This window comes from Sarcophilus harrisii, chromosome 2 (assembly GCF_902635505.1).
Source record: "Sarcophilus harrisii chromosome 2, mSarHar1.11, whole genome shotgun sequence".
NCBI classification, from domain to species: Eukaryota; Metazoa; Chordata; class Mammalia; order Dasyuromorphia; family Dasyuridae; genus Sarcophilus; species Sarcophilus harrisii.
In genome coordinates, this window is record NC_045427.1 from 636,579,907 (window position 1) to 636,593,343 (window position 13,437).

At 35.5% G+C, this 13,437-nt stretch overlaps 1 protein-coding gene across 3 annotated transcripts in view; it reads left to right on the top strand.

Moving 5' to 3' along the window:
• CTNNA3 (catenin alpha 3) overlaps positions 1-13,437 on the top strand; it is a 1,956,715-nt gene that overhangs the window by 1,704,088 nt on the left and 239,190 nt on the right. For all 3 annotated transcript variants that reach the window (XM_031949475.1, XM_031949474.1, XM_031949476.1), the window contains one exon: positions 3,002-3,094. In XM_031949475.1, the coding sequence (XP_031805335.1) occupies positions 3,002-3,094 (93 nt within the window). The remainder of the gene's footprint in view (positions 1-3,001; positions 3,095-13,437) is intronic.

The window sequence follows — 13,437 nt, forward strand, 5'->3', positions numbered from 1 at the left end:
CCCTGCCCCCCCCAGTAGCTAAACATTTGCTAATGAATCTCATCTTCCCCATCTGTAAAAACAAGAGACTTGGATTTGATGATCCCTGAATTCCTTTCCAAGTTTATAACTTTGATTCTATACTAAGAATTGCTCAGAGATCTGAGAGATGATAATTTACAAGGCCACATATAAGGAGTATTTCAAAGGTAAGATTTGAATACAAGTCTTCCTTATCCCCAATTTCAGTTGTCTATACATTCTGCTGAGTTTCCTCTACTAAAGCCTTATATGTTACACTTTTTACCACCCAAAAATGCATCGTGTTAAATATGCACTTGATCTCTGCTGAGCAACTCCTGCTTTAGACTTAAACAAATTCTTAAAATAAATAGTGAATCATATATAGTGAATATAGGGTGAGGCGAGTAATAAATAGCTGAGGTTTATAAGAAACAGATCATAGTACAATAACTTGATAGCCTTCCCCAGCAAAATGACAAGATGAGAGAAAAGGAGTTTGTTGGACATAAATAATTCAGATGCTACAGAGCTGATGATACATTAGGGATGGAAATTGGAAAGGTGATGTCTTAAATGGAGAACCCCCAGAGTAACTAATAATGAAATGCCCAATTGGGTCAGGACTCCAAAGTGGAGAACTGATCCCATTAATTCTCATGAAGAGAGAGTAAATTGTACTGGGATCCTATCAGCTGACAGTTCCAGCACAGAAGAACTACAGAGAGATCAGAGGAGAGATGAAAATTCCTCAGCATGCTGGAGGTCTCAGAGGAACGGCAAAATTAATATCAGATAAGAGTCAGCTTAAATAAATGTAAAAGATCCAGCCAAAGCAGGGAAGTCCATCCAAGTACAAGGGGAACATTGTTTAAAGATCCACGAGATGAGGACATTAGTGGGTTAGAAATTGGGTTGTTATTTTGGCGATGATTGCAGCTCGGCTTCCTTAGGTGGGTCACTAGGGGGGAAAGGCTTGAGACAGTGACAAAAACAAGTGGAGGGCTGGATATGCAGGGCAGGCTCCTCAGGAAGCTGGAGTAAACTTAACGAACGGAACGCACACCAACTATCATCCATTTTACTTGTCTGCATAAGAGAAAAAATACCTAAGGACATTGGAAGCCTCTTTGGTCGTTTCATGTAGGTTCCTATTATTCGTACATTTATTGGCAATATAGCTCAAGAACTTAATAGCAAAGGATCATGATGTGAAGCATATCACCATTGCTGCTAATGGCCTCCACTTCCATGGTACTAACTTTCTATGTATCTTATGAATCATGTTGCCTCCTTCATTAGGGGATAGGCAACCTCTGGGGGGGCAATTTTTAATTAAAATTATTATTATTATTAATATTACTGCATTTTTGCATCTAAAGCACTTAGTACAGTGTCAGACTCATAGTATATGCTTATTAGGAGAAAACTACTCAGTCCACAGAATCTGGAGGTGGGAAATTTGGAGTTGAAATCTGGTCTCAGACACTTAACACTTTTAAGCTGTGTGACTCTCGGCAAGTCACTTAACCCTGACTCACCAAAAAAGAAAAAAGAAAAAAAAGAAAAAAAAATGAAATGTCTTGTCACAGACAGTATGGCTTCATGAGATCACAGAGAAAATCAGATATGCCTGAACCACAATATATGCTTAATAAACACTTATTGAATGACTGAATAATGCACAAATGGAAAACACATGGATATTGAATTGTTACAAGTTATGTCCTTTGGATTCACTGGGGGAAGTATACTAGGTGTGTTGTGGGTAGATGTATAGTGTTTTTAAATAAGTATGGAGAGACAAATTTAAATTCCATATAAGGAAAACAAGCCTGTTTATTAGAATTATCTCAAGTGAAGTAGACCCTCTTGGGAGATAGTGTGTTCCTTTCAAAAGAAGGAAATCTTTAAGTGGAAGATGAACAATCATTTGACAAAGATGTTACAGAGGAAATTTCTTCTCAAGTCTGTGTTGGTTTTGATGACTGCTGAGTTGGGTTTTTTTTCCCCAATATTTGGGCTGAGTAAATCTCTAGAATTAGGAAACCATGTTTTAACCATGTTCTAGGACTACTTTATTAAGAAAAATAGATAATATAAAAATGGTCACCTGATTTGGACTAGTAAAAAAATGTAAATTGAGATTATAGAACCATATCACAGGGACTGAGAAGAGCATCAAGATCAATCCACCTTTCTTATAAATAAGGAAACTGAAGCGCAAACCAGAAGTGGTTGAGGGAGTATTTCAACCTAGGTCTCCTCTGTCTAAATCCAATGCTTTTTTCACTTAATTGCTTTGATTTTATGTGACTTTCTCAGTGAATATCTTATCAGCAAAGTTGACTGCTCTAATAATATGCTATTAAAGCTTATTTTGCTGCCTTTTCTTAGTTTGGATCTCAATCTGTATGGTATATAAATAGCCCCATTTTTTCCCTCTTTGTATCTGATGCTTCATCCAGGCATGGAGATCATCCTATGCCATCTGAAAACAAGTTCCTACAAGTTTTCCCTTAGTTCTTCCTGGATGTGCAGATCTAGAGACAGAAAAAAAAAATATGTCTTCTGAGAATTCACTAGTTAGTCTGGAATAGGTTCATCAACAAGAGTGGATAAATTAGTCTCAAAGACTATTATTGCAATGGTGAAAGATATGATCATAATGATAAGCACTGAACAATTCATTGGTATGTCCATAGTCTAAGTGGTATTGAATATTATTGATTCTATACTTAGGGGGGGAAAGCTTTGTGTAAATAACAAAAAAAAATCATCATAATGGTTTAACAACTGATTCTATTTTTCTTACATTTGTCATGTTCTTGAAATTGTTTATCAGTTCCATAAATAATGATTAATGAAATAAATGCTCTCCTATTCTGTCTGATTTTTATTTTTATTCTCCTTCTTTTTGGTCTTCAGGATTTGCCACTCTTTTAGAAGCCGTGCTTAATAGAAGAGCTTCATTTTTAAATTGTGGTATTTTTTTTTCTAGACTCCTGAGGAGCTAGAAGATATTTCAGATCTGGAAGAAGATCATGATGTTCGCAGTCACACGAGTGTTCAAACAGAAGGGAAGACAGACAGGGTAGGTGTCTTTGAAAAAGGATGAAAGCCTCTGTTGTGCTGGGCTTTTGAAAAAAGGTAACTCATAAAATCCTGGTTGGACATGGTTGCTGTTTTGCAGCAGTAGAAGAAAACTATTTTTTTAAAAAGATAAAACAATAAAAATGGGTTGTGTTCTTGAATAGCTCATAAAAAGATTTTGCATTCTCTCACCTGACTAGTTAGGACTAAGGAGCTGAAAAAAAGGGAGAGGGAAATCATTCATCCCTTTGTTTATCACTAAAACTCATAGAGAAGCTATTCTGAATAAATCAGTGAATCCACTGAAACTTTCTTTCATTCCTTGCATGATTACAAGAGAATATCAAACTGAAATATATACTTGTTTGTTTGGCTTCAGAAAGCCAAAACAGATGAAATTATAACTATGTTCAAGGTGATACAGAAAAAAAAATCTCAGCATAAAAGCATCCCCTTTCTGTCTTAACTTCAGAATGACAAAATGGTTTTTCAGTTTCTTTAACCTTAAGACTAAGACTATATTTGTCTTTTTATTACAAGTCTACTTTGAGATTGGTCTCTAAAAAAAGATGGGAAGATGAGTGATAATTTGGTGTGTGGTTGAATGATGTAACACCAAGAGAATAGAATAATGTTAGAATAGTAATAGAAGTGAATTATAGCAGCAATTCTCATTCATGTATTATGTTGTTATTATTTTTGTTGAGTCATTTCAATCACATCTAGCTCTCTGTGATACCATTTGGGGCTTTCTTGGCAAAAAATACTGAAGTGGTTTTCTGTGTCCTCTGTGAACTAGAATTCATTTTACAGATCAGGAAATTAAAGCAAACAGGGTGAAGTGACTTGCCCAGGGTCACATAGCTAGGAAGTGTCTGAGATTGGATTTGAATTCAGGTTCTAATGTTCAGTTAATAATGAGCTTTGTTCTTCTTCATGGTTCATCTGCTGCATTCCAGTCTCTGCCACTTAATGGAAAAACCAGCACCAACTCATGGCTCAGAGATGCTGTTAGTTAAGCTTTTATCCTATGAAGACCAACCATATTCTCCCCATATTGAAGCACATACACTTTTCCACTCTTGCTTTGGAAACAGTAATCCAATAAACAATACCATTCTTGGAAAGAGGCCACCAATAAATTGATCTAGAGCCCCAATTACTGAATTTGTTACTTTGGTCTTTATTTTTTTAAATTCTTATCTTAACCAACTAGAATGTAAACTCTTGGAGGACAAGGATGGTCTTGATTTTGCACCCAGAGTCTCCATGCTTAGCATAACTCTTTGTTAACTAATAAGCTTATTTAAAAATAATCATTCATTTATGCTTTCATTGCTAGGGAGATGGTGTGGAATAGCTGATGGTGAACTAGCTTTTGACTCAGGAAAAATGAACTTTTAATACTGCCTCTGATTCAGATTGTTGGTAGGAACCTGGGCAAGTCACAGAGTTTTTATTTATCACAGGCATCTTACAAGGTGCAGGATATGTTGGAGGCTGGAGGGGGAGAATGAGTTTCCTCACAAGGAGTTTCTTTATGTTAAAAAGATCACAGGTCTATTCCATCTGTCTCTCCATATGCTGGAAAAAAAAATTAGTGAGAGAACAATCTCTCAAGGAATTTTCATTTTATTAATATTTATATCCTTTCACAATTCTGGTGTTTTCTTTCTTTTTTGGAGAGGTAGAAAGGTGAAAGTTTACACATAGAAAAATATAATAGATTTGCAAAGTCTATCTATTGGGTTGATCCTCGTATTTAGTGTGGCTCAAAGGAGTTGCTTGAAAAGAGAGAGGAGCAATTGCATTATGTCTAGAAGGAATCTAGAGCATGTAAGAGGTTAAGGTGAGGTAGATCTGCATTCTAGGCATATCCATGTAAAGATTCAGAATTGCAAAATAGTAGCAAGTAGGTAAATGTATTTGCAATAATTATTGTGTAAAGTGAAATGTAGAGTATATGTTAATATTGCCATGAAATAAGTGAAAAAAGAGGTTGGAAATAGCTTGTGTTAGGGATCATATGTTAAAAAGAGGACTTTCACATTTGATCATGGAAAGTATAGGATAGTAGGGAGTTCTGCAATAACTTCTAACTCCACAAATTATTTTGAGAAATAGGGCTGACTGAGTGGATGCCCATAAGTTGAAGAATGGGTGAATAAATTATGGTATATGAATTTTATGGAATATTATTGTTCTATAAGAAATGATCAGTAAGATGATTACAGTGAGACCTGAAGAGACTTATATAAACTGATGCTGAGTGAAGTGAATGGAACCAAGAGAACATTGTAGATGGCATCAACAAAATTATGCAATGATCAATTCTGATAATGTCTATCCAACAAAGAAATGATTGAGGCCAGTTCTGCTGATCTTGTGATAAAGAGAGTCATCTACACCCAGAGAGAGGGCTGTGGGAATTGAGTGTGGATCACAACAAAGCATTTTTACTCTTTTTGTTGTTATTTGATTGCATTTTGTTTTCTTTCTCATTTTTTTCCTTTTTGATCTTATTTTTCTTGTGCAGCAATATAATTGTATAAATATGTATACATATTTTGGAGTTAACATATATTTTAACATGTTAATATATATTGGATTAACTGCCATCTAGGGGAGGGAGTGGGGAGAAGGAGAGGAAAATTTGGAACACAAGGTTTTGCAAGGATCAATGTTTAAAAATTATCCATGCATATGTTTTGAAAATAAAAAGGTTTGATAAAACAATGAAATAATAAAAAAAGAGAAGTGGAACTGAAAAAGGTCTCAGAGATGATCTAATACAATTCCATCATTTTAGAAATAACACTCCTGAATCCAAGCTTAATAACATTGTACAAGTATGTAGTTAAAATATATATAGATATTTACCATTTATTTTTATTTTTATATTTAGTATTTGGATTTATATAGCATATTTATACATATGTAGTATATAGAATATTTATATTTGGTGTATAAATATATACTATTTGGGTGTGTATACATATAAATGTATATATATATATATATATACATATATATATATATATATACATACACATATAAACACTCATTTTACAAATTAAGACACTTCAACCAAAGACATACTTATTATCTGTGATTATCAAGGTGCTACACTAGAAATGCAGGTGACTTGGCCTAATTCCCAGAGCCAGTAAGTGACAGAAATATAACCCATATTTAGATCTTCTGAGTGTATATGTGTATGTGTATATATACATATACACATATATATGAATATGTATGTATAGACATGTTTAGATCTATCTATAAAAACATGTATGTTTTTCTCACTGTATGACATTGCTGAAGAAATCCCCTTGGAACACAGATTCCTTTGCTTTTGAAGTAAGCAGAGATCTGGATTCAAATGTGATCTCTCCCAGTTAGTTACTAGTCATGGGGCCATAGGGATACTCTTTCCCCTCTCCAAGGTTCTGCTGCCTCATTATAATGAGGGATGGTAAGACCTGCAGCACCTTCCATTGACAGAGATTGTAGAGACTTAGGCAAAATCCATAGAGCACTTACAAGCAACCTTAGGAACTTCAGAGAAAGTGACTTAGTTTTGATGAGATGCACACAGAAATAGTATAAGTCTATGGATAAAAAAGTCTTTAATAACATTGACTTTATTCTTTGGCCCCACCTGAAAATCATGATATTAAAACATTTTTTTAAGTGGGAAAAATTTAAGCACATCATCTTGAGTTAAGTCTTTGCTTTATCTCATCTCCTAAGAGCTCTTTAAATCTAGAAGTCTTTTGGTCAGAGTTGTGTAGCCAATACAGATAAATGTCTATTCCCAGAAAAACCTGTTGTTCAATTAGATTCTTCTAGTCATTTTCATATCCAGATATACATGGCAAATGGCTATTTTTAAAAATTCCCAAATTTCTTCAAATTGTGATTATTTAAATTAATGAATGTGAACAACTGAATCAAGAGAAAAAGACAATATGTTCTAGTGAAAAACAGAATGAATAAATGAATAAGTCAGGAAGGCCTGGGTTTGAAGGTTGCTTCTGACATGTAGTAAATGTGTGACTCTGTGAAAGTCATTTTTTTCCTCTGAGTTTCAGTTACCTTACATGTAAAATGAATATAGCCGTATTTACCTCTCAAGATTGTTCTGTGTTCTTTATGTAAACAAAACACTGTACATACAATGCTCTGTAAATGTGTTAGAATCAGAACCTTATTTTTTTGGATTAAATAAAGCATCTATTTCTGTTATGATATTCTCTCTACCCAATTAAGATTAGAAAAAAACATAGAGATGGAGAGGAAAGGAGAGGTAGAGGAAGGAGTTCTAAGTTTCCTAGAATAAGGAATTGGGACTGTTGGTAAAAGGTCCAATTCTACTTGCTGCTCAGTCTCTTCCCTTCCCAATTTCCCATTTCTGAACCCATTCCCAAGTGCCCTGCATATGCTTTTGTAGGGGTGTGCAAGGGAAGGGGAAGTGGGTACAACTCAGCAATGAATTTGAAATATATGTGCAATGTGTAATACATGTGTATCTCTTATCTCCAGTCAGGGTTAGGGATGGGGGGAAAAGTTAACAACTAAATAGTGATCAGAGGAAAAGACATCTATGGCCACAGACACTGTCTTTGGGAACATTCTGGTTACTGAAGGCTTGCTCTCTGGGGAAACACATCTTGTCTCAGAACACTCAGAAGAAAAGCTACTTGTGGCTGGAGACACACTCTCTGAGAATACTCCAGAGATAAGACATTTGTGTTTGAGATAAATGTTCTCAGAACATTCTGCTTCCTGCAGGCTTGTTCTCTATAGAAATATATCTAGTCTCAGAACTCTCAAAGAACAAGATATTTGTGGTTGGAAACACAGACTCTTAGAACATTCTGGTTACTACATATCCTAGAAATCCAAGAACCAGAAAGTAAAAGAAAAATTGAAAAAAAACGTGATGGTCATCACCTGAAAGAGATTCCAAAATGCAAATTCAGAGAAATATTGTGGCCAAATTCCAGATCCCCTAGGTCAAAGAGAAAATACTTCAAGAAGCCAAAAAAACCAGTCAGATATCATCTGGCCATCATCAAGATCATATGTGATTTAGCAGCTATTATGTTGATAGAGAAGAGGGCTTGAAATATGAAATTCTAAGAGACAAAAAATACACAACCCAGGATTATAATTATAAATAATGTAAGGGCAACTAGATGATGCAGTGGATGGAGCATTGGGACTGAAGTCAGGAGGACCTGAGTTCAAATGTGAGCTCAGACACTTCAGTCTTCCTAGCTGTGTGAGCAAGTCACTTCATCCCAATTCACATACACACAAACATTCACCCATATACTAACCTCTCCCCCCAAGAAAACAACAAAAAAGTAAAAAAGAGAAATAGTTCCTCCTCTCAAGCAGCTACTGCTCTCTCTATTAAAAAACAACAACAGAATAACCTACATAGTAAATCATTCAAGACAAAAAAATGGATATTTAATAAATGACTTTCAAGTATTCCTGATGAAAAGACCAGAGCTGAATGGAAAATTTTCTACAAGACTGAAGAAAAACACAAAAAGGCAATGAAATGCCCATACCAATTCTTGAGGCTAGACAGATCTCTCTGAAAAAAATGCTTAAGTTCAACCCCCTTACAAATCAAAACAAAATTATTACCCTCTTTCCTTAGAAGCTAACTTTCCAAAGAGAGGGAATGTTCCCTTCGGCTTGTATCCAAGCCTAGTAAGTGACAGATCCTTGGATTTGTCCTTTGGATTGGATTTGGAGCCAATAAAACCTGCTTCTTGTAAGTCACAGACCCATCTGATCTTAGCTTCTCTAAGTGGACAATCTGTCCCCAAGGCCACCCAAAGATTATTGTCATAAGCCCAAATATAACCAGAAATGCTGTTTTTTTCTGATGCCCAATCTGTCTCTGAGGGGCCTAAGGATCTGAAACTAAAAGGGGCCAGTGCCCACCACCCCTTGGACAGCATAAGCCCAAGGACCCAGGCATCACTACAGTAGTTAGTCAATGACCAGTCTATTGACCCAAGGGATTGTGTTTTCCTCAAGGAGAATGCCTGACATTCTTGGGATGAGGACCCAATAGAGTATGTAGTGATAGCAGCCCCTGGCACCCAACATTGCTTCTGAAGTCTCTATATCCATGTGGGTGCTTTGACCCATGCAGTCTGAGGGGGGAAAGGAAAATTACTTGATTTTGGTCCATATATTCCACTCTCTCAATCTATTTCATCAGTGGCTATCAAAATGGCTACTGACTAAGCACCCAGATAGATACATCAACCCTCCTCCTCCAGGTAACTTTTTGAATATTAGGATGATCTCTAAATGGATAAAACACCATTCCTAAATTACCTTGATAGTTCACTGGCTCTTCAGAGTTTCTTTTTTTTTTCTTTATTTAAATAATAGCTTCTTATTTTCAAAATACATGCAAAGATAGTTTTCAACATTCACCCTTGCAAAACCTTGTATTCCAGAGTTTTCTCCTTATCCCCCTTCTCCTTCCCCTAAACAGAAATTAATCCAACATAGATTAAACATGTACAATTCTTTCAGAGCTACTTTTGCAGAAAACTGCATCTAACTTAGTGGGGAGTACCTCTGAAGCCAGCTTGGCTGACCATTAAGGGACAACTGCCCAGTGGATTATACTTATACTTTATAGGCTTCCTACCTTGGTATGTTCTACAGCATTCTATTTTTTTAAGGACATCAGGATTAAGTAATTTGCTCAGGGTCACACAGCTATTAAGTGTCTGAGGCTGGATTTGAATTCAGCCACTCCAATCTCCAAGACCAACTTCTCTCCTAAGTGGCACCTACTTGTCTCTCCCCTAGAGTTCCAAATTTTAAAGACAAAGCTGAAAAAAAAAGCACTGAACTTGGAGCCACGGGACCTGTTCACTTTCTTGTTCTGTGGGAAACCATGAGTAAGTTACTTAAAGCTTAAGTTTTCTTTTCTGTAAAAGGAGGCCAATGGTATATACATCATTTCTAAAGTCAATTCTAGCTGTAGATTTATGATCATATAATTTATGAAACTATGAACCTTGGAGAATTTCCTAGGAAAGGCATCAGAAGCAAACTTTATTTAAAAATATCTGCAGTGAAATATATATTTAAATTTTTCTTTTTTCTTTCAAAAACAATTAAGAACTTAACAAAGATCAATAAACATGTTAATATAAACCTGCTGAGACATATAAACAACTGATGTAAATCCAACTATGAAACATAATTTACCGAATTAAAATAAAAAGAAACTTGGGGAAATTTTGAATTTTTAATGGTGGAGTTGCACAATTATACTTTAAATGTTGTTAATACCTACATTAATTTGTAGGTTCAATGCCATAACAATCAGAATGCCAAGAAATTACTTTTTATAATAAATTTTATCTAGAGAATAAATGATCAAGAATCCCAATAGAAAGCATGAACAAAAAGGAAAAAAAATAAAATGAGTGTCTAGTAATATTAGAATTCAAACTGTGCTACAAAAGAGATATTATCAGTAAAGGACTTAACCTTTTCTAAGAAGAATGATAGAATTCTCATGTAATTTTTTGAGGCAGGCAGGTTTTGTTTTTAACATTTAATCATAACCAGGTCCTTTTCCTTTTTGATATGAGATTATTTAAGATTTCTCTTTCCTTATCTTTTCATTTGGGTATTTTATTTTTTATCCATATTTCTATTTTTTTGAGTCTTATGCTTTGCTGACAAAATGGTTTGTATAATAGACATTATTTGATTATTAAGCTATTTTTTGTATCTTTTCACTAGAGATTTTACTTGATTCAGCTTTTCATTTTATTTCTTTGTTGTCCTTTCTTCCTTAAAAGAAGGATTGGCTAAATTTTTATCAGTTTTTTTATTATTTTCAAAAAAGCAGTTGTTTGTGCACAGTAGTACACAATAATTGAAAAAAACCTATTTCTCCTCTAATTTTCAAGTTCAATATATTTTCACTGCACCGATTTGTCCTGTGACTATAATAGCAAACATAGAAAATCAGAAATTAATACTTTTTCATTTCCTTATTCCTGAAAGACTCTGGGAGTTCACTCACAAGAGAGGGAGCAGGTTGGGAGAAGTACCTTGTAGAATAGGGTTGGGAGTAGTACCTGGTACTGCTTAGAGATGGGAATACTGAAACAGGAGCCAATCATCATGGCGCAGAATTTTGGAGAAAAACAAATCAGGGAACCAAAGACAAATGAACTAAATAGGTAATAGAAGGAAAATTACATAAGCCTGTGCATCATGGGGATTATGTATGTCCATGTGGGTCAAGGTATTGCCAGGATTATATAGGTCCTCATAGGTAATTGAAAAGGTTCTTTCTCTCCCCACCCCCATGCTTTATTTTCCTTCCTTCACTCTTCATATTCTTGAGTACATACATGTTTTTCATTATTATTGTACAAATAATACTTTTCCTATAATTAATACTTTTGGTGTATTGAGTATTTAATGGGAAGATGAGGTTTCTTTTAAGGAGACTGAATGAGAAAGGCTTAGAAGGTATTTAGAGGTCATCTAATCTAACTTTCTTACTTGATGTGTTATCCTTCCTGGATGGGAACATACAATCCATAAAAAGGCACTTAATAAAGATTATTAATTATACCTAAAACAAATAGATTCTGAAAATTGTTAGAATTCATGATACAGTTATCCTTTCCACATCATGACTTTCCCTATCACAATTTTGATATATTACAGTTTGGCTTAAGAAATTAAATGGGAATTTTGGGGGAGTTTTGTGGAAGCCCCTGACAACATGCAAGGGCAGCAAAACACACAGAGCCTATAACCAAACACTTATCCCAAATTTTACAGCTTCTTACAGAAAAAGAAAAAAAAGACTTCTCTGGTATGAAGGGAGGAGCAAAAAAGTTTACATGAATTTTCCAAATTTCAGTGGATACATCCCTTTAACCCCTGCAATGTGGAAGGAATAACTGTATTGTCAAATATTAATTCTATATTATTCAGGGAAAAGATCAAGAATTCTTTCTAATTTAAAAGACAAAACAAGTGAACCAAAAAATATAAATTTTTTCATCATTGTCTTTGGTGTCATAAGAATAGGGTTTATGTCAGTTTTTCTTTGGAAGAAGGATTGTGTGAAGTGCTATAGAAATGAAAGATTGTATTATTTTGTAGAAATTAGAATGCTTTCCCTTTTTCCTTGACAGTTATACCTTCTTTGTCTATTTCCATCTCCCACTGATAATTCAGGTCATCTAAATCAGCTCCACAGACTCTCATACACGTGGGGAAAGTATCTAGTCTTCCTGCAGCTGGCACTTAGCTGAATTTGTCAGACAAATCTAATAGGACTCATTGGTGAGAGATCAGACCTGGGGGATGACTCACTGCTGAACTAGAGTTCTGGGAAGAAAAATGGCATTGTAAATTGGAAATGATATTTGCTAAAGGTAAACTTTTTTATTGCTTCCTCAGAAGTCAACTGGTATTGTGTTCACAATGCTCCTGCAAGGAGGAGTGAACCTGGACAGGGAGAGGCCATGGTAAGGCAGGACTTATAGACTGATGGATGGGAAGTATTTTAATGAAGTGGAAAAAACTCTCAGCATCATCTTCCACCCATCTGGCCATTTCTCCATCCCCAGGTGGTCTGAGTGCGTGCGTGCATGCGTGTGTGTGTGTGTGTGTGTGTGTGTGTGTGTGTGTAGCAGGTGGGACTTAGGATTATATTTATGGTCCTCTCTACTTTTGGCAGTATCACTCCCAAGCTTTATCATTTGGGGAAAGATTTAGAAGACTGAAGAATGAAATCTGATGAGCTGACTTTGAACAGTCTTATCAAACTCCACCCCCTGTGCTGGAGAACAGCTATTTGTTGCATTTATACCCTTTCTGGCTGCTTCTAAGCTGGAAGTGTCATCTAAGATCATGCAGCAAATCTTTAAGTAACATTTAGGCTCCCTGAGGTAAGCAGCACCTAAAGTGCTTTCCAATCAGCTGTTTAAGACAAATGCTCTTTTTGGAGAGTTACGGGCAAGAGAGGAGGTCTCTCATGGAGAGAGATCTAAGTTCCATTAAGGAAGAGACCTGAGACTCTGCTAATATGATGGGAAAAGAGAAGGAATGGACTTCAGTGGAATGAGTGTGTAGCATTTATGTTGTTACCAGCTGTGGGACCATAAGTAAATTACCATACCTCTTTGTGTTTTAATTTCCTGTGTAAAATGCAGGTAGAAGCCAGGACTACTAATTGGCTCCTAATGGCTCCCAAAACTTGAGGTCAGGAAGATTCCTCCTCCCAAGTTCAAATCTAGCCTCAGAAACTTATTA